This window comes from Liolophura sinensis, chromosome 3 (genome assembly GCF_032854445.1).
Source record: "Liolophura sinensis isolate JHLJ2023 chromosome 3, CUHK_Ljap_v2, whole genome shotgun sequence".
Classification (NCBI taxonomy): Eukaryota; Metazoa; Mollusca; class Polyplacophora; order Chitonida; family Chitonidae; genus Liolophura; species Liolophura sinensis.
In genome coordinates this window covers 7,890,512-7,913,204 of record NC_088297.1, presented here as the reverse complement: position 1 = coordinate 7,913,204, position 22,693 = coordinate 7,890,512, and the positions used below count along the sequence as shown (strand labels likewise).

The 22,693-nt window shown below is 40.6% G+C and overlaps 2 protein-coding genes across 2 annotated transcripts; one reads left to right on the top strand and one right to left on the bottom strand.

Annotated features, from left to right (window-relative positions):
* The first annotated feature begins 2,663 nt into the window (after positions 1 to 2,663).
* LOC135463304 (dentin sialophosphoprotein-like) lies at positions 2,664 to 15,856 on the top strand. The gene is made up of 6 exons (XM_064740565.1): positions 2,664 to 5,172; positions 9,833 to 9,929; positions 11,595 to 11,673; positions 12,538 to 12,677; positions 13,640 to 13,774; positions 14,435 to 15,856. Exons 1-6 carry the CDS (start codon positions 2,664 to 2,666, stop codon positions 14,661 to 14,663), a joined length of 3,189 nt encoding a protein of 1,062 aa, XP_064596635.1. The 3' UTR covers positions 14,664 to 15,856.
* Positions 15,857 to 18,070: 2,214 nt separating this feature from the next.
* On the bottom strand, positions 18,071 to 22,693 carry LOC135463303 (mucin-2-like). The gene is made up of 5 exons (XM_064740563.1): positions 22,631 to 22,693; positions 20,388 to 21,552; positions 19,272 to 19,363; positions 18,544 to 18,621; positions 18,071 to 18,145 (listed from the first exon to the last, which is right to left on the bottom strand). Exons 1-5 carry the CDS (start codon positions 22,691 to 22,693, stop codon positions 18,071 to 18,073), a joined length of 1,473 nt encoding a protein of 490 aa, XP_064596633.1.

Below are 22,693 nucleotides of genomic sequence, written 5' to 3'. Positions count from 1 at the left end.
CGCCAGCTACATGTACGAACGTGAATATACATTTCTGATCACTGTTGATAGACTATCTGCTGATTCATGTATATTCTTTTAGAGCGATCAAGTCAAATTCATGTAATGTAAGCTATTATTTCTGCCCAATTTCGCAACCCTTTTTTTAATGGTGACAGTAATTTAGGAAATACTTAGGCCTGTCTGTGGAATAAGGTCTTAAAGGGGCGATTCAGACATAAAACAGCACTGTCCAACTCAAAGAACTCAAAAATTATTTTCTGACTGCCGTTGTGCATTTTGCTCCTTCTGGAAGTAAATGAAAGAATTAAATAATAAAAATAACGGAATTTGTGGACTTAGAAAAAAAGGAAAAATTAATTAGATCAACTGATACGTTTCACACAACACAAAAACAGCTTCATTTTTACTCAATTTTTCATCATTTTGTTTTGCCAACGTCACGGCGAAATAAAATGCTGGAATATAGAGTTAAAATGAATCTTTCGTTTTGTGAGTAACGTAACTCGTCTGCTAAGTGAAAATTAACTTATTTTAGGTCAAAATTCCTAATATGTGGCCCCCAATTCCTCCATATCGGAATGTAAAGTTGATGATTAGGTAATCCCTGTATATTGCCTAGTTTTAAGTAGTAGTCTACATATTAATTTTTACATTTCATTTCAGGCAAAGAAAGTGGAGGATCAGAAGGAAGATCGAAAAGATGGACAAAAGGGTGAAGAGAAGGATGATAATAAAAACCAGACCAAAAACAGAAACGAATCCGGACAGGTGGAAGGAGAGAACAAGACTGACGAGAACCAAGAAGATGGAGGTAGGAGCATGCAGCTTACTACTTTTATTATCTGAAAGTACACGTGTTTATTTACTTGTTTATGTATTTGACTGGTGCTTACATCAATACTCAAGATTCTTCACTCACTCGACGGCTGTCATATTTATGGGTAGAGGAAACCTAACTTCTCACCTGGCCAAAGAAGAACAGCCGTTCGCTAGGTACACGTGATGCTGGATTCGAGCCCGAGAACTCAATGGCCCGAGGCTAATCGGTTGTCGTGGCCATAATGAATGATTAATAGGGCAAAACATTATTGAATATACAGTGATGCATGGATCTATACAGGGTAAGGCACAGTAAACTCTTAATGCTGAATAAATTCCCATATCATTTATGTAAATAATAAAATGTAAATATGTAAGTAATAACAACGATTTCCATAATTAAACGTATATTTACTATAATTCTGATTTTGATAACGTATAAAAATGTGAAAATGAAAAATGTACATGTTCAGTTTTCTAAGCTTCCAAACAGAACATTGGTAGCATTGCCAAAAAGACCATATTGGAGAAAATATTTATTTCGTAATATATGCAGATAAACGACATCAATCCTATTTACGGCAGCATACAATGCAATAGTATGGCAAATGTGCCAAAGCCACTTCACATCAAAGTCCAAGAAAGATGAATAAATTCCCCATTTACATGTATATATGCTTATTTAAATTTGTCTCACAAATTGTCTTAAAAATGGAAATACAGTCCAACTCACTGGTATACTATGCATTTATGTCTCAGGGTACAGACCACCATTTGCTTATCAAAAGGCGTTGTCTAATTTGATATATCTGCACCTTCTGTTTTTTTGGTAATTTTGGATAGGATGGAAATCAGTCAGAATGTGAGCATGTCAAAACCACGTTATGTTAGGTTCATATTTTTCTATTCTACATATGAATAGTGAAGTTATTATATGACCAAGCGTTCACATGTGTGGAATTTGGTCATACCAGGACATTGCTACTACAATAAGATATTAGCATGGCCTTGTGAATTATGATTTGGCCATCATCTATCTGAGAACCGTTATCAGATCAATTCTATGTCGCTGTGAAGTAAATGAGCCCTTGTTTCGCTTGAACTTACAAAACAATTCTGTTGTAGTTTTCATACCTTGCATGGGCATGCGCTTATCACATAGATGTCTATGTGGCTGCATACAAAACCGTAATACTACCCCATCCTCAACTGGCATTTCATATTAACAGTCTAATGATACGTTTTGAGTTCATCATTTGGATTTCTTCAAGCTCCTCTTAATCTTTACCATTTGTTTTAAACACACCGCAATGCTCCCTGCAATGTGTGCATGTATAAGCTACATGAGGTAAGTATACTATACTTATATATGATCGTATTTTTCATATTTCATAAGTGCACGGATACGGTGATAGATGAGCTTTAAGGCCCAGATGTTAAATATATGTTACATAGCAATGTGACTTAACTGTCTGGATTTTGATGAAACATTAAGTTTGGCCATGATCCATTTGTAAGCCGCATGTTGCACTGTTGAATATAACTGAAACGTACCTTGCATTCACTTGAATGTAGCATACTTCCACAGTATTGTTTACTTATTGTTTAACACGTAGGTAGTTAATTTAAGCAGGGAAATCTTGAGTTGACTAAGATTACAAATCTACTATTCTATCAATCTATCTTAATGATTAGGCATTAACGACCAAATCAACACAAAGGAAGATAGTGTCGGTTACCCGGAATACGGTGAACGCGAAAAGACACAGGGCGGTGTACACCATACTGGGGGCATCTCTAACGCTGCATCCGAATCTGATAAAAATGCCCCAGAAGTAGAAATGCCTTACAAACAAAACGGATTTGATATATGGATTAGACCAGATTCTGAGGGGCTCTCCTCCGTGAAAACGTTATCAAAGGGTGAGTCTCAGACCCCAGGGCCTAACAGCAGAAGGTCCTCTCCAGATGGGTATTCGGACAGCGATTCTCAGCGTAATCCCGCCCCAGCAGCCGCCTCTACCTCTATCGGTGATGATAATGAAACGCAAAACGAATTACAGGAATCCGATCGGCAGGTTACCATGGAAAGCTATGACTTGTGGAGTAGGGAAATCCAATGCGAAGAAGAAGATGTATTAGTAAATGGCACGGATGGTCAGGCTGAGACAAAGGCTTCTCAGAATGATGATGACATTGACATAGTTTTATCTGCATTGTCATCAAATTCTCAATTAGATAAACAACATCAACATGAAACAGATGCCTTCAAAGGTGAGGCGAGAGAGATTGAATCCAAAAAAGATACCCGGTCATCGCCGTCAAATTCACAGTTAGATGTGCAACATCAAAACGAAACAAATGGCACCAAAGGCGAAAAGTTAGATGGAAGAAATTCCGAATGTAAGACAAACAGTCAGTTATCAGATGATCTTGGAGAGGACCAGAAGGCTATTGATATTGATGGTTTTCAAAGAAAGGATTCAAAGACTTCTTCTGCATCCGATTTATCGAAGACAAATTATCCTGAATCTCTGGAAAGCACAGCGTACGCGGAAACTTCTCTGGCAGAACCCGGCAAGCCACCTGAGTCGACATCGTACGCTGACAGAATCTCGCCATCCAAACGAAATTCTAGTAGTGATGATAAACACTCTTTGCAAAAAGAGGACAGTAATACCCAAATGACGGGGAATTCAACACTTCAAGAGAAAACGAATACTTCCACACACGATAAGTTGCAAAATACAGAACGAGAAAAAGATGACAGCATTGATGCAAATAGTGGAGACGAGGGTCATGCTAAAAGCGAAGTAGTTGAAAGCAGCGCTAAGGCTGATGACGTCCTAGAGGTAACTTACGATACTGGCATAGAAGACGAACGTGATGACAAAGAAACACTGAACGATGAGGTTTTCGAGTCAGACAGTGACGATAACAGCAGCCGTAGTTCATTTAGCAGCTCTTCTGACAGTCGATCCTCTTCGTCACGCTCCGGTAGTTTGTCTTCATCCAGCAGTGGGACAAGTGATCTCGGGTCCAGAAGAAGCTCATTGTCGTGTAAAACCGCTGAAAGGAAAACTGGATTAGGAGACAACGGATCTAGGGATGACCCTGGACAGGCTGCTGTGGGCGAAGGGATCTGTCTTTCCTCGCGAAGTTCTTCCAGAGTCTCGGTCCTCCTGGATCAATCGTCTGATATCGGTACTAACCGATGCGACAATGAAAACAATGAAGACGATGTTGACGATAAACTTGTTGGACAGAGAAATGAAGTGCCATGTATAGTTCAAAATGTTCCTGACCAAGATGACAACAATGCGAAAAGTTCCGATACCGAACTGACTGAAACCATTATCACAAAAAAAGACATCACTCAGAGTAAAAACTCAAATGATGAAGCTGGTAACTGTGAAAACGATGTTATTGCAGATGACTTTGAGGATGACAGTTCTGTCACCGAACATGCGCATAATATTCTTAATGAAGAGAGTCGTGACCAATCATCTCCAGATAGAAAATCTGTTCATTTTTCCGAAGATTATCAACAAGAAAACAATAATGTTTACGTTAAATCTGAAATAGTTTCCTCTCAAGCCGTAAATGAAGGGAAAGCTTCAGAAAGTAATCATAGCCCTGAACTGATACATGGCCCGGCGGATAAAGAACAAGATGATCATCTTGATCGTGAGTCATCACTGTCAGTTTTACAAAATGGAAGCGATAAAAGCGAGGAAGTGATGACTGATGAAGATGATAGTGATCACTTTACAGAGACAGACAACAAATGTACAGAATTCTGCGGGCAGGATAATCCGAGTATCCAATCTGATAACGATTCACGTCAAACTAACAACACTGAACCACAAGGTGACAGCAGATCAAGAGAGTCCTCAAAGGCTTCTTTGAAAGATGAAGAGCAGTCTAGAGGTAGTCATGGAGGAGATCCGAGTCTCGTTGAAATTTCAGATGTAGAAGACGTTGAAGAAGAGACTAAGTACGACGATGAGGATGAGTACGAAAAAGAAATGGAAAATGAAGTTTTTGAAAGCGAGGTCGGCAGTTCAAGAGACCGTCAGCGTTCAGCACCGGTGGAAGAATCAACGCGCAGCAAGAGCAGACAACTCACGGCTAGGATTAACACTCGCGAAAACACATATCAATCTGAGAAAAGTAGTCCACATGACACAAGGGCGTATGTGTTACGTTGCAAAGCTGCTAGTGCTCGGAGAGCGAAACAGGAGCGACTGGACGCCATGATGCGGGAATCTCCTCGTTTCATTAGGAGATGGACAGCTTCACCGCGGAGGTCCTCCACCGCCAGACCCCAAACAACCGCAGCGTCGTCAGGTGATTTCTCGTACATTGCTGTCGTTCGTATATTGCTCCCAGTCCTAGCATGGTCATTCAGCTTGATGTCAGCTCTTCATGACAAAAGTAATGTCGTTTCTACGTGGATATTCCCAATAAATATGGTTCGGTATAGCTGTGTTATTGGCTCCTTGGTGATCCACAGCGTTGTTGTTGTTGTCGACCATGTTCCAGTATGGCGCTTACTTTTGACGTTATCTGTCACGGACAGCGGATGCGTATGTTAAGTCTTAAGTATATTTACCTCTAGAGAAAAAAAAGGAATTAAAACTACTTTCCTCAATATTTAATTGCAGATTAAAGCGATTTGAAAGTGTTATTTCGAAATGCATTAAATCAGTTTGATATGGATAGAGGCAAATATCCAAACGCTCGACTAAAACATAACAAACCCGGGTACTATTTTTCAGTCAACATTTAACCTCAGTTTTTTGGCTGTTGACTGTTGAGTGCAAACGATCACTATGTACCTTAAAGATCAAGAGCTTGATCAGGAAATGTTAATACGGCCTGTGCTAAATTGTCCGCTGTTTGTGACGATAACGGTAGAAAGTATTGGCAAACAGACTTGTATTCTAGTCATTTGTAGAGTATCCCTTTTTTCTCAGCCTTTCGCTTCAGTCTCATCATGTCTACTAGTAGATATATACCAATACCCCGGTAGTGTATTTATTCTTGCATGTTCTGGCCTGTTCTCGTTTGGTGTACCTCAGCCCTTAGAATCTGATACTGGCTTCTGGTATCTGTGCATGTAGGTGCTTCTACTCGGTAGAAACTTTCGCCATGTGAACTTATATGTTTGTGTGTGTCGTGTAAATGGCTCAGGCATATAGTACATAAAGACGTCATTAACTGTGCGCGTTTTGCAGTATTATCTGCAAATGAGTAGAACGCTTGCTCACTGCAACTACACTTTATCAGAGCCTTAGCTAATGAGGCTGTGTGTTCGAATCCAGCTGTTTCGCTAGCGGCTTTAAGTCCAGATTTGTATTAGGTACTTGGCGGAAGTCGTGGGGTATTCTCTCTGCTTTCCAAATGTGAACGAACACCAATCGAATAAATAAATTTGTCCTTTCTACGGAAAAGCAGACACAACTGTAATTTTTTGACAGTCCACCTTTTCTAATACCCCTTCGGCTTCTGAATCTTGTTATTTTTTGTCGTTAACCGTTAGGTGGAATTCATATCACAGCCAAGAATTTAATTCAGTGAAGGATTGAGTTCCGTATTGCCCAGTTTGCTTCTTGTCACTGCTTCATATAACACAAGGCAATATGGATTTAGGCAGCCTCGCTGAAACCGGCGTGTTAATGCAATATAATATTGTTTCATCTCTGAATAATATTTTGTTACGGTACTCCATTTGACATACTTTTACCACTCTGAATAATATTCTGTTACGGTAACGCCACGTGACATACTGTTGGCACTCTGAATAATATTCTGTTAAAGGACGGTACACATAATTTAGTATTTTCGGTTTCGGTATTTTATTCCTTTGTTATACCTTTGTTTATTTATTTATTTATTTGATTGGTATTTTACGCCGTACTCAAGAATATTTCACTTATACCACGGCGGCCAGCATTATGGTGGGTAAAAACCGGGCGGAGCCAGGGGGAAACCCACAACCATCCTGCAGGTTGCAGTCAGACCTTCCCACTTACAGCAGGAGAGGAAGCCAGCATGAGCTGGACTTGAACTCACAGCGACCACATTGGCGAGAGGCTTTTGGGTCATTACGCTGCGCCAGCGCGCTAACTAACTGAGCCACGGAGGCCCCTATTATACCTTTGTGTTACATAGAACATGGCGCTTTGTATGTGGAGTCAGTTTTGTGATGATGTATCCAGAACTGTTTGGGTATATAGGCTGAATGTTTGGACTGTTAGAATTCTTCTTAAAGGACTTTTTTGTGATGATTTAAATCTTTTTTTTTTCAATTTGGATAAGTAAACGTGGTCCCAGAAAACGATAACTCAGCGTGATTGTTGACATTGTTACCCATGTGGGAAACTATTTGATATCATTTATTTATTCTTTTATGTGATGAACGCCATACTCAAGAAGGTTTTCATTTATATAACGACAAATGTTATGGATGGAGGGCAGACATGCAGATATCCAAGCCAATTAAACTACCGCGCTTTTCCCGGTACCTGACAAATTTAGTGACCTTAATAAGCTCCGAGCGAAAAGGTGTGGGCTGGGTTTGACGCTTCACATTCATTGATCAGTGGCACACAGGACAGAGAGTAAAACGAGAGTAGCGACGACAGTGTGATAATTGGCAGTTTTACGTAACCGGTGAAATACGGCCTCCCCACTTGTTAAAGTGTTCACAACATGGAACATCAGTCAGCCCTGCTGTTCTCAGTTCAACAGTGTTAGGTTGGATTCTCAGACGCCTTACTTCTGTTGTTTGGTATATTACCATGTAGGAAAGCCAGATGATCACCAGGCTGGTAATAGCAAGAGTCCACGTTCCGCCCGACGGGCAAAGTCTGCCCGTCCTTCCAGGCCCTCTACAAAGGGAGATAACAACGATGGTAAATCAAATATGTCTACGGTAGACGAGAGCTGGAGTAAGCTGTACTGAGTAGAAAATACCAGTCGACATATTATTTCTGTAGCTGCGCATGCTTTACGAATCATCATCTTATTTCAAGCATGGGTGTATGGACTGGTGACTGGTATGGACATTAGGTTCTTGCGTTTATGTGCAGCATGACACACGTTCGCTTGTAGTATGGTAAAGGTTTGCAAGTAGCTCGCCACTACCCCATCTTTAGCTCACCACTTATCCCTGTATCTCTCCAATAGGCTACCTTTAACACTCCACAAGACTATAGCATTAGCACACCTTTATAGGCATCATCTGCGTAGGGTCGATATAGATATGGTATCTGATTAATCTACACCACTAGGGCCTAATCTACAGTATGCTATTTCCTACACCGAGGCAACTGTCATGCCAATGGCTTGCCATAGGCAAACGACTGGCAGGCTACTTGCATGCGTCTAGATAAGCATGTTTTTTTCAATGCATGTCTGTTGCATGCGTCTAGATAAGCATATATTTTTTAATGCATGCCTAGTGCCGTCTCATATTGTTTGTAGAATTTTCTGTATTCTGTATTTACTGAAGCAATGAATCTTATTTTGTTATTGCCTGCGTAACACCCTTGGGGGTTGAATGTGCATTTTAAACCGCTGTGGTCACAGCTTCTTAGCCTATCTGTTAACTCCTGTTTTGTGGAACATCTGCTTTGAAAACATTGCAACAATTCTTACAGAGGAGGCCTATTTTGTGTGAAACCACATCTGTAGTGCGTGGTTTCTTTTACCTGTGTTTAGAACACCGGATACACTTCTGTTTGGTTTCACCATGTTCGTTGTTGTGAAAACAACAACTTTTGTTTTCACAGATATTAAATATCACAATCACTTTCTTTCCGCTGGTGTTAGAGTAGTAAATTCACCTGTGTATGTATAACGGAAATTATTGAGCCTCTTTTTATCAATAATGACATTGTCGTTTATTTAGCTTTTCTGGAAACTTATGACATTACAGGGAGTAAAATTGGCCGATACTACTCCCAAACCCGAACCAGTAACACCTAATCGAGTTGACAAATTCTCTTAAACGGATTTTCTCTTATTTGAAGCGAGATTCAAATAATAATTCAAATAATAATTCAAATAATAACACATTTTCAGAATGTTTTTGGACGATTTCTTTAAAGGTAAACTACATAATTACAATCATATGCTGATGTTGTTGTTGGCTCTGACAATGCAAAGTTGAGTCTGAGGTTCGATGTCAGCTTCATTTAACATAGCGGGCGATAGTAAGCCATATTTCGTTTATGCCTTAATCAAGTGCACATTTATGGTTAATAATTTTTTCAGAGTAAATGAACAGAAGTAGGCTTACCTATCTCCTTCTGGGTGAGGTGTATTCACAAAGTCATTAGCTAGAAGTCATTTTTGTGAAAGAAATATGTACAGCATGTACACGTACATTCCACCATGATGACCTCTAGCTCATGGCCTCTGGATGTAGCCATTAACAGTTGTGTTGTATTTGTAGTAAATACAAAAAAAAATAGAAGTAAAAAGTACAAATGTCGGATAACGAGCAAATGACCAAATCAGCTATAAAGCGACACATGGTTGTATTTTATTTGGACGTAGAATTTGACGAAAAATACATCAGACTGCTGATTATATATGCTACGTTATTTACAACCATTGTGCTGATTCGATTGTTTGCTCATCCGTTAATTTCACTTCTCTCAGACTAACGGTAGAACGGTAGATCGATTAGAACGGAACATGGTGGAAAGCTAAAAGCAACACTTTTGAGCGGAAGTTGGCAATAAATAACCAAACGAACGCAACAGTATGCACATATCCAAATGTAACGTAAAACTATGGGTATTTCAGCAATATTACCACGGAAACATGATGTATATTTTGTAAATACAGCGCGTAAATTTAAAAATAAATACATTCGTCTTCTGCATCTACATTTTTATGTTAAACGTTGTCTTTAAGGAAGTCAAAACACACTTTAGAGCGCTGAAGGAATTTCTGCCCTATGTTTATCTAATAAAATACTGTTCATACCTTTCAGATGGGCGTTCCAAACAGAAGGAGTTTTTTAGGGTGGAGTTGAAACGTCTTGAAAAGAGTTTGACGCGAGAGTCATCAAAAATCCACAAACCTCCAGTGTAAGTTTGCGCTTTTGGTCAGGAGCCAAAAAGTCACCATTCCAAGTGTGCGCTATTTAAAATCCACATACCTCCAGTTTAAGTGTGCACTTTTAGTCGGAAACTAAAAGTCACCATTCCAAGTGTGCGCTCTTTAAAATCCACATACCTCCAGTTTAAGTGTGCACTTTTAGTCGGAAACTAAAAGTCACCATTCCAAGTGTGCGCTCTTTAAAATCCACATACCTCCAGTTTAAGTGTGCACTTTTAGTCGGAAACTAAAAGTCACCATTCCAAGTGTGCGCTCTTTAAAATCCACAAGCCCCCAGTGTAAGCCTGCACCTTTAGTCAGAAACCAAAACCACCATTCCCAGTGTGAGTTGTTTGGCAAAATCCAAAAAATTAGCAGAGGGAGTGTGAGATGTTTGTTAATATCCATAAACTCCTGATCAGTGTATGTGTAGAATAGTGATGAAAATCCCCAAACCCTCAGAGTAAGCCTGCGTTGTTCATAAAACTTGAAATCTTCAAAGATGAGTTGTTTGTCAAACTGTACATTGTACAGTTAAAATTATCATGGCTGGCTGACTTTCTCAATTTAAAGAAGCGTCTCTGATAAAAAAAACGAATTTCTCAGTGTTATATCTCATCTGTGGTTAAAATCCAACAAGTCTCAGTGTTAGATGTCATGTGTGGTTAAAATCCAAAAAGTCTCAGTGTTAGATGTCATCTGTGGTTAAAATCCAACAAGCCTCAGTGTTAGATGTCATCTGTGGTTAAAATCCAATAAGTCTCAGTGTTAGATGTCATGGGTGGTTCAAATCCAACAAGTCTCAGTGTTAGATGTCATCTGTGGTTAAAATCCAAAAAGTCTCAGTGTTAGATGTCATTTGTGGTTAGAATCTAAAATTGGCAGTTTTAGATATCATCTGTGATTAAAATCCAAAGTTCTGAGTGTTAGATATCATTTGTGGTTAAAATCCAACATTCTCAGTTTTAGAATGTTGTTAAAATCTAAACTTCGCGGTGTTAGATATCATCTGTGGTTAAAATCCAAAATTCGCAGTGATAGATATCATCTGTGGTTAAAATCCAACATTCTCAGTTTTAGAATGTTGTTAAAATCTAAACTTTGAGGTGTTAGATATAATCTGTGGTTAAAATCCAAAGTTCTCAGTGTTAGATATCACCTGTGGTTAAAATCCAACATTCTCAGTTTTAGAATGTTGTTAAAATCTAAACTTTGCGGTGTTAGATATCATCTGTGGTTAAAATCAAAAATACTCAGTGATAGATATCATCTGTGGTTAAAATCCAACATTCTTAGTTTTAGAATGTTGCTAAAATCTAAACTTTGCGGTGTTTTATATCATCTGTGATTAAAATCCAAAGCTCTCAGTGTTAGATATCATCTGTGATTAAAATCCAAAGTTCTGAGTGTTAGATATCATCTGTGGTTAAAATCCAACATTCTCAGTTTTAGATATCGTTTGTGGTTAAACGCTGAATTGCCATTGTGAAGTGGCATCGCTGGTTAAATTGCAGAAACGTAGAGTTAATTAAAATGCATGTTGAATTAGAATCAACAATCTCTCATTCTATGGCTAGACAAAATGTACAAAAATTTTGTAGATTTAATCCATGGATGTGGGAATTTATTATGTTGTGTTTTATACGTATTTCCAGGAGGAGTCACTACCCGTACGTGTTCAACAGCCTGGAGCCTTACTACAATACACACACAGCCAAATACTTGATATATCTGGTAAGTAACAGGCAGATATACGCTTCTGTAAGAATATAACAGCGACTCATGACTACCACTCTCTGCTGTGGTATAGACTAATCTTACGTTTGGGGTGGCCATCATGGGTATGCTTCATACAAAGTGACATGTAGAAGAGAGGCGTCTGGCACATGATATATTATCTTTACTCACCCCCAGTAAGACATACCGTCCCCAATGGCTCAGCTGGTCGGCTTCGATGGCGGTAGATCCAGGGTCAATCATGGGTCGAGTCACACCGAATAACTTAAAAGAGGAAGTCGTAGCTTCATGGCTTGGCGTTCAGCAATAAGGGTATAGTGCAAAGACTGGTCGACCCATGTCAGTATAATGGCTCGGGCGGGGCGTCTTACTTGCCTTCGGTAAGGCGTCTCAGTGAAGCACCACTAGATAAAATTGCGGTGGAAATCCGTCCTGCAACAAAGAGAAACATTACACGTACATGCACTCCTTCATCGTCGTATGACTGAAAAATTGTTACGTATGACGTTAAACCCTAAAGATTCACTTACTCAGAGATATTAACCCACATAGCATACATTTACACTGTTGTTGTAATTATAATGAATTGGTAAATTTTCTGAAAAGATATGTTAAAATAAATGAACAAGAAGCTAATAGGAAGCAAAATAAATATGCCAGTTTTCAGGGAGAAGCTACGGAAATCAGAAGGCATATAGGGCTTAAATGTAGGCGTGACTTTCTATACATGAAAACAGATTAATTCTTTTTCAGACTCTTTTTGATATAAAAAGTCAGGCTGGGATGGCTGGAGTTTTGCTGTTTTACCCATGATAAATCTTTGACCATTTTTCGTATTTTTAAATTACCGGTACCTTCCAGCCAGATGAGGTTCGCCATAATTACGTCAGCCGAAGCACTGCTGGGGGTCTCACCGACCCTTGGGAAGATCTGCGCATGGACAGAACTGTACTTCCGCGTATCGAGTCACGTCCGGTTACTCGATCCGATTCAAAGAGAGGGTGAGTGTAGTCCTAATCGAAATGTGCGATACTGTGGACAGATTACTGCACCAGTATTTGAGCATACAGTTAGAGTTATGTCCCCTAGCATGGTCTTGACGGGAAAGAAGCGTAGCAGTGAAAATGAACGCTGTAACTTGGATTTTGCTGTCTATTTGTTCGTTATCCATGTTCGATTCGATTTTATTGAAAATACAGACCATTCATTCGATTTCACTGGGAACAAAAAACAGTCCAGTTAAACATATAAATAAGAAGTTTGCCACACGCATCTGTCATAGTTCAATGCACATGGCCAAAGCTATTTTTTTCTGAATCAGCGTACTGTATGTCGAGTATGCTTGTAAGATAACTAGAATGTTGGAATTTTTGCACTGTCACTTTTGCCCTGATAATTGTAAACTTGGGCTGATATGTGCAAATATGGCTCTTATAGCAGCCAGAGAGTTTTTTTTCTTTCTGAATGTTACTGTCCCCGATAGCACAGTTGGTAGAGCGTCCACTTTGGGAGCGGTAGATCCAGTGTCGATCCTGGATCGAGTCACACCTAAAACCTTAAAAGAGAAAGTTGTAACTTCCTCGCTTGGCGTTCATGAAGGTGATTGTGCAACGACTGGTTGACCCGTATCAGTATAATGGTTCGGACGGGGCAGTTTACTTGCCCTTCGTTAAGGCGCCCCAGTGAAGCAGCACTAGATAAAAGAGCGGTGGAAATCCGCCCCTGCAACAAGGGGGCACATTACATCCACTTTAAGGACTCCTTCGTCGTCATATGAATGAAAGATTGTTAAGTACGACGTTAACCCCAAGCACTCACTCACTCTTTCTGGATGTTGGTAAATCTCTTCGATAGAAGTTTCCACAGAAACACATAAAAACAAAAGAGCTCCACTCCAGTATAAAAGACGCAACCCTTTTGGAACCGTCTTACATGACTTTTTTCGGGATGTTTATATTTTCAGAAAACGAAGTTCTTCAGGCGATAATAGGCCTCCAAAAGAAGGAAGCACACGCTTACCCAAATTCCCTGTGGTCGCTTTAGAGACAGCTGACATAGCTAACAAGCAGTTATACTTCAGCGATGTTCCTATGTTAAGGTTAGTCAATATCGTCATATATTTGTATGGTGGACTTCTATTCAGTGTGGAGTTATAGCGCTCACATCTAATAAAAGCTGAGGGAAGCCCCCGTGGCTCAGTCGGTTAGCGCGCTAGCGCAGCCTCTCACCAATGCGGCTGATGGTTTCCTCTCCGGCCGAAAGTGGGAAGGTCTGACAGCAACCTACGGGTGTTCGTGGGTTTCCCCCGGGCTTTGCCCGGTTTTCTCCCACTATAATGCTGGCCGCCGTCGTATAAGTGAAATATTCTTGAGTACGGCGTAAAACACCAATCAAATAAATAAATAAATAATAAAAGCTGTTGCTAAAATATAACGTGAGACTACAACATCATTTATTCATGAATGTTAGCTTATCTTTTTCTAAATCCGATGCACGTAAATTTGCCTTTGTAGTAAATCTTAAATAGGTTGAATATGTAAGTTACACTAACGTACAAATTATCGGTAGAAATACACCCGAATATAGACTTGTCTTCCGACGCTGAAACAACTCTCGACCAGTGAAAATGGGATCAGTAAGAAGAGCTCCCTGGAGTTATCTTCTGTTTTGTGTTTTGAGCACTATAATAATTTTCCTATCCTTTCTGTAAAGTATGTTTCAGTAGTTAAACCATGTTTGTTACAATTTCTGTCCAAAGGGAGGAGCTAAAACAGAAATACAGCGCTAATGCTAAACAGAAGATCGACGCGGACTACGAGAGAACGACACAAGATTACTACAGGATGGAACTGGACAAAATGGACGAGATACATCCGGTGAACCGACCGCACATGCGCAAAGCCTACTTCGCTTATCTGCAAAACACCCCTGGATCAAAGAAAGCAATATACTCGTGTGTGAAGAAATCGGAAAAAGCGGCTCAGTGATCACTGATGGATCTTGTATATAATTTATGAATCTTGTTGTTTACAAATTGACCTCATGTTTTTACAACTGTCAGTGATATCCAGAATGTCCAAAATTACTGAGCTCGATCTTATCCGATATCCGATGGTCCGCAAGAGATGCAGTTGGCAGCTTTAAACCGCTTTAGGAGTTTATTGTTTAGTTTACAAGTGACAGGTTTAAAGAAAATGTTGGGGCTTGCCATGTGAAAAAAAACAGATCAGTGTGACGGGAAACCGACGGGAAGACTATAGCATAAACTAGTAGTGTAGCCTCATATGTTGGTTTTCATGATATCCTTCAGGCTGCACAGACCCAGCGTGTGGTGTTATCCCTTAATCCAAATACATGTATATTACTGCGTGGATTCAATGGTACTCATTCCTATTGGAAGTGTTTTAACTCAGACTCTAGCTTAATGTGAGTTTGCTCCCTTGTGTATAATAGTCGTATTCAAGGCAGACTGACGGTAATTCGTAAGGTAAATTGAGCAGGCAAGAATCATTGCATAATTAGGCTATAATTTGCTGCGCAATGGAAGATGGGATTATTCCGACATGTTTCAGTGTGGCCAGTTTATTTTGTACAGGGGTGCACAACATATCAATCTTCAGCAATTAAGCCTTATCCATATGCATTGTCTCTTCTATCTTATTACATTTGTGTGATCTAATTTAGAGATACGCGTATATTAGATATTCGAAATTTCTTGGACAGAGAGACTTAAAATGGCTTATTAAATGATGTGGCTCACTGGTCTTCTACAAAGGAAAGCAAATCTTGTAAATCTCTATCAACAGATTATTCATTATCACTCGTTTCAGTCTAAGCATAATCTGTCAAATTTGACAAAGACTGCTGTCTGAGTGACAATTGAATATATTCTGTTATAATATCAGGTTAGTTTAATATGCGTGATCTTTCTATTTGATTTAGTGGAAGTGCGAATTTAAAACTGATAGGAAATATATTTAACAGAATAATCTGCTGCATTACTCAGTTAACAGACTTTCTGTTAAATTTAGCAGGTTATTTTGATACAGTAGACAAAGGGCACTGCTGTTCTAACACTTACAAGATTTGCTTCCCTTGGCTGATGGTTGGTAAGCCTCTAAAATATGATTTACCTGTCCAAGCGACAGGGAGTGAAAAACGTAAGGGTGAAGTGGTTGAAGGGTATAGCTATTTTGGGTATACATGTTAACGAGAATTGTCATATTATATTTTTTAAAATATATCGTTTCTCTTGTTCTCATGAAATCTTGCTACGTTTAATTTCTTTTTTGGCACACAGCTCAAATTTTGAGAGACTGTGTCGTGTTTTACTCTCTATGATAATGATTTCATTTAGGTATTTATTGATGTGTCTAAGTATGTTTTGTTTATTTCTTTATTTAGTGTCCAAAGCCATAATCAAGAGTTTTTGGCTCGGATGGCGGAAAGTTTTACAGGAGGTTTTTTTTTGTAATTGGTGTTTCACGCCACCCTTTAGAATTTGCGGTAATTTTATTTTTTTGGATTGGTATTTTACCCTGTACTTCACTTGTACGTCAGCGGCCAGTATTATGGTGCGAGGAAACCGGGCAAAGCTCCGGGGAAACCCGCGACCATACGCAGGTTCCTGCCAGGCTTTCCTGGCAGCCAGAGCGAAATACGACAGCGGTGAGGTTTACGGGTGGAGGCTTCCTACAGACTCGGAGTAAACCACCGACCTTCTGACAAGCTCTTGACTGAAAACCGCTGCCGAAGCGCTGACAGCTGAATTCGAACCCACGACATTAGGGGTCAAGGGCCTGATAGTCTCAGCAAGTCTGCATTGTAACGATAGAAGTCAAAGAGACCCGCCCAATACAGGTGGACGAAACCGAAATAAACCACTGACCTTTGGTAATTAAGTTACTGAAAAAACTTTATCGCGTGTGATGTACAGGTGGTTTTCAACAAACCTTAGAAGTGCACAAACGGTCACATGAGCATCGTGGATCGCTTACTGTTATCCAAAAGCCAAAAACAACGAAGGTAGGGGAAACTACACATTCCATCTACATGGCCCGGATTGAATCCGCATCTCGCGTGTCCCAGCGATTCAATGGTCGCACAACCTTTCGTTATATGTCTTACCAGTAACAATTATCATATTGTGGCTACTGTAATGTGTAATTCAGTCTTCCATCCAAATCAATTGGGCAAGCTGCCAGACTAAACTTTGAAATCCAATCATAGGGCAGATCTAAAAACAAGTACTTGGTCGTTTATTGATATTTGTTGGTTTGTTTGGTACACCGTAGTTACCTGTTTAATACCGCTTGCATCAGCTGTTCCATCAAATTTACGACGGGGTAACCTGTTAATGTTCTGACTTGTTTTATAATGCTGCCTCACTGAAAAGCCACTCTCACAACACCAGACAAGACACGCAGCTCAGAGTGATAGTGTACAGTGTACTGAAATCTGACCAGCCTGTGTTAATATTGTAATGTAATATGGGATATTTTTATTTCTCCAGTCTCGACAGGGGACAGAACCGCTTCGGTGGCCTACTGGTTAGAACGTCCAAGTCGGGAGACCCAGGATCAACAAACCTGCGTCGGGTCATATTAATTAGGACTTGGAAAAATGGTACTAATGGTGCTTGGCGTTCAGCACAGAGAGGTTAGAGGAAGAAAACACTGGCTAGGTGTCAGTATAATGCGATGGGGTAGGGTATCATGTCTGGTGTCTTCGGCATTATACTTTAGTAGTGGTTTCTACACATACCTAATGACTCCTCGTCGTCATATGACTGAAAAAAAGCGTTAAAACCCACGCATCCATTCATTCATTCGACAGGGGATTGACTGGACTGGCCGGATTATACTTCGTCAAATAATGACACAGTAGTAAAATGTGAAGTTGAATATCCCGGTTTTATCACTATATCACAAGACAGTATATTTTTTACTTCTGTGTGTTACAAATGGGAAGGTAAATTGAACAATTACCACTGCCTACCTCATGTGACTCTAAACGAATTTAACCAATTGAAATCAATTAATGAAATTAACGACCGATAGGCCTGCAAAAGGCAACAGTTACAAATGTTTAAGAAAAGGAACAACACTCTGATTGGATTACTGCCAGATGCCTTCCTTTTTCATCACGTTAGACAAACCTAACTGTAAAGAACTACAAACTGTAAAATTCCTTCAGTTTAAGTTTTCACGAATTATATGCCAGTAATGTTGTATATAAAGATATTCAAAACTGCGGGAGATCAGGTCACGTGAGGATCCGCGTGACTAAGAAATACTGGAATGTGTTCCTAACGCACAGGTGAACTCCATTTGTAGTGCAGATAAACGGTTCGTTCAATATAAAATATGATATGGAAAAGTCATCCAATGTAGTTTTAATGCCATGGTTTTGGATCATCACCGAAAACCTCATCCTCTGATGGTCTTCGCTGATGCCGGAATCTTTCCCCCTGTAACAAGACCATATGCTGCAAAAATCGTCATTTTTCACTTTCAGTTTCAACTACTTTCTGTCCGTGCAGGAGGTATAACAAAGTTTTTAACATTCTTTCCGTAATTAATAGAAAACCTTTCTGCGAGGTTAGAATTGTGTTCAAATGTAAGGTGTTTTTTTAATGACGCGAGAACCAGGAATAGTTTGTACAGTATGCCATTTATTTTGCTATAATCCTGCATTCCCCAGTTCTTCTGCTTTGTGGCTTTAAAAGTTATAAAACGTCTTTCGTGAAAAAGAGGTCCTCTACGTTTCATTTTATCATTAATCGTTAATCTCGATGGGCTTCCTGTTGCACCAGTTGTGTTTTCATCAGGCATAGGTGTGTGTAAGGAAAAGAACCGTTAAACTTACAGGCTGATAGACGTCCTTCTTGTCTGATGATGTCCCGCAGGAGAAGGGTGCGAAGAACCAGTCATATCCCTCGCCGAACTGAATGTAACATATAACAAGTATAACTTATCAACGCCCCTTCCTGAGTATCTGTTTTCCTAATGTACAGTTACATTCACAATTTATTTATTTATTTGATTGGTGTTTTACCCTCAAGAATATTTCACTTATACGACGACCACCAGCATTATGGAGGGAGGAAACCCACGACCGTCCGCAGGTTGTTGTCAGACCTTCCCCCTTTCGGCAGCCAGCGTGAGTTGGACTTGAACTAACAGCGACGGCATGGGTGAGAGGCTCCTGGGTCAACTGCACCACGGAGCATCACCCTTCCCCACCACCAAACGCCCTCCCGCCCGCCCCATTTACATGTATGAACATGTAGAACTAATGTAGAAACCACAAATCTTAGGCAAGCATCCAACCTAATGCCATTGTTGCCTTTCATCATTATTATATCAAGAGTCTTTGTAAATTACGTGTGATTTGCATATGACTTCCAACAATCTTGACCCTACGAACTAAATGGCCCCACGAGCGGCGCGGATATAACACTTATTGCCGCAAAGATACCCCGAAAAAATGGTGGGTATCTCAATGGTTCCCTCTAGGAGGTTTTTTGTTGAAGGAACACCTTATGTGTTCTATATAGCAGCTGAACATAAGGGAATCATAAAGACGTTACTCACCCCTTTCATTTGGGGCAGAAGGCACACTACGGCGATGACACCGACAATGAATAAGACGAGTACAGCACCCACAACCAGGCCGATTATACTAGCTGTGGATAGACAGTCGTATACAAACGTCACCAAGTGAAAAGCCAAGCCGATTTTTGCATTTACCTTTGGTTTTTCCTTAGACAGAACTAATACGTCCTGTTCTGTTGACAGGGGTTTTTGGAGGGGTGTAATAATCATCTAGATTGACTAAATTGATGGGGGCCTTCGTGGCTCAGTTGGTTAGCGCGCTAGCGCAGCGTAATGACCCAGGAGCCTCTCATCAATGCGGTCGCTGTGAGTTCAAGTCCAGCTCACGCTGGTTCATCTCCGGCCGTAAGTGCGAGGGTCTGTCAGCAACCTGCGGGTGGTCGTGGGTTTCCCCCGGGCTCTGAACGATTTCCGCCCACCATAATGCTGGCTGCCGTCGCATAAGTGAAATATTCTTGAGTACGGCGTAAAACACCAAACAAATAAATAAATAAAGTACTACATTGATGTGGTTGAAAGGGCTGTTTGTTATAAATGGTGCATGTTCCACCAAGGGAACTATACATAAAACTATGTATCCCTTTTACTCTTAACACTCGTAAATGGTCTTATCAAAATTTCCGATACATTTGTATAACGAGCAGTTAAAAATACTCATAGACATTACAGAAAAAAAATGTATACTATTCTATGTCTGGAGTCAAGTGGTCCCTCCGAAAGGTAATTCAATGTAGAACGGAGTGCGAGTGAAGTCTTTCTCAAGACTTGCAAGTATCGGATCGTGTGGGAATTGTACCACATAAAGAGTAGTGGTATATCGTTTCACAGCAGCTTCCGCTAAATATTGTTTTTTTATCAACAGACGCTGCTTTGAAACATTTATCATTTATACGACCAAGTTAACATTTACGGGCGTGGGAAAGCAGGATGCTCGCAGTAAACAGCCGCCCATCATCAGGTACATGATGAATGCTCTGAATTACACTGTGTAAGGCGACAACCGAATCACCGAGAACACCGCTTCATCTGAGTCAACATGGTCCCGTTGTTATTTATTGTATTTTTTTCGAGTATAAGACTAAACTAACTACGTACAAATACTTATCAGTGGTTTGGACGAGTCCCGTGTCTTTTCCGTAGTGATAGACATCTTCCTGGATGAAGTCGATAAAGGCGTTGATATTGTTGGTTCAAACGTCAAAGCCGTCGGTTTGCGGACAACTGTCGTCGGTTCACGTAGTGATGCTGTTGGTTCACTCGTCAATACTGTCGTAGTAGTTGACGTGGGTTTAGGTTTAGGACTTGAAAATGCTGGTCTAGATGATATCAGTTTAGGCGTTGCTGTTATGGGCCTGGGTGCAGCAGTTGTCGACTCAGGCGTCGGCTTATCTGTCTTACGTATCGTAGTTGTCGGTTTAGGCGTCGTAGTTGTAGGTTCAGACGTCGTAGTTGTCGGCTTAGGTGGGGTACTTGTGGGTTTAGGTGTTGCAGTCGTCAGGTTAGGTGTGGTGGTTATCAGTTTAGTTGTCGTAGTTGCTGGTTTAGCTGTGGTAGTTGTCGGTTTAGGTGTGGCAGTTGTCGGCTTAGGTGGGGTAGTTGTCGTTTTAGGCGTCGTAGTTGGTAGCTTACGTACCGTAGATGTTGGCGTAGGTGTGGTAGTTATCGGTTCAGGTGTTGAAGTTATCAGTTTAGGTGTCGTAGTTGTCGGGTTAGGTGTAGTAGTTGTTGACTTACGTGTCGTAGTTGTCTGCTTAGGTGTGGTAGTTGTTGGTTTAGGCGTCGTAGTTGTCGGTTTTGGTGTGGTAGTTGTAGGTTTAGGTGTGGTAGTTGTCGGTTTTGGTGTGGTAGTTGTAGGTTTGGGTGTGGTAGTTGTAGGTTTAGGTGTGGTAGTTGTCGGTTTGGGTGTGGTAGTTGTCGGCTTAGGTGTGATAGTTGTCGGTTTAGGTGTGGTAGTTGTCGGTTTAGGTGTGGTTGTCGGTTTAGGTGTGGCAGTTGTCGGTTTAGGTGTGGTAGTTGTCGGTTTGGGTGTGGTAGTTGTCGGCTTAGGTGTGGTAGTTGTCGGTTTAGGTGTGGTAGTTGTCGGTGTGGTAGTTGTCGGCTTAGGTGTGGTAGTTGTCGGTGTGGTAGTTGTCGGCTTAGGTGTGGTAGTTGTCGGTTTAGGTGTGGTAGTTGTCGGTTTAGGTGTCGTAGTTATTGGTTTAGGTGTAGTGGTTGTCGGTTTAGGTGTCGTAGTTGTCGGCTTAGATGCCGGAGTAGTCGGCTTAAGTGTCACAGTTATGGTTGAGTCACAAACTGACGATATGTTCGGCGTGGAATAATTAACATTCGTCTGACTTCCGTCCCAACAAGTTCCACAACATTCAAACGGATACGCAATGCAGTGTCTCACGGTGCACCCGGAAAATCTGTCCCCAAATTCACAGCCTGTAATGAATTGTTCAAGCAGTGGATGGTTAGCAAATCTGTCACCTATACGCTAAAGAGGTATTCAAGACATCTATCGCTTTGAGCTTAATTGCTCTCACATTAAGGCGATGTCTTTTGCTGACTGGATCTGTCTGAAATGTCATGTGTGACGCCCCATCTTGCACATCTTATCTTGTCTATATATATATTGTGTTTTCTTGTGATAGGTCGAGTCCATGCCGTCAAAGTGCTGCAGCAGTTGAAATATCATGCAGAGGACACCAGACCTGACACCCCACCCAATCACATTATGCTGACATCGGGCGTACAGGTCATGTTTCCTTGCTCTAATCTCTCAGCGCTGAGCGCCAAGCGAGGCAGCAGCAAGTACCATATTTAAAATCTAACATTCGTTGAAGACCACATAATCGTCTTCCACTTCTATGGTGTGTAATACGTCAAATGTGAGAGAAAGTTCGTCGGTAACTTACCAGGGATCGGTGGTTTACATGAGGTACTCCAGTGTCCTCCATAAATTTATTTATTTACTTATTTGATTGGTGTCTTACACCGTACTCAAGGATATTTCACTTATACGACGGCGGCCAGCATTATGATGGGTGGAAACCAGGCAGAGCCCGGGGGAAACCCACGACAATCCGTTAAATATGACCCAGTATTATGTTATAACAATAAAATACATTCCAACATCACTCAGTCATCAGACTTTTTATTAAAATCAACAGGTTAATTTTTTGAGTGTAGAGCCCGGTAGAAAACCACGACCACGTAGTGAAATGATACTACCGATAATCAGCATGATAAAACACTCATCAATTAGTCAGTCGACCAATCAATAATTTTAAGGCCCTGAAGTTAATCAGGTAAATGCACTAAGAAAGACAGAATTGTCTTAGCAACGTCGTATCTACCTGGTCTGGAACAGTCCGCTTGCTTTGCACACGTTTCGCAGCACCTCGCGAAAATGTTGTCAT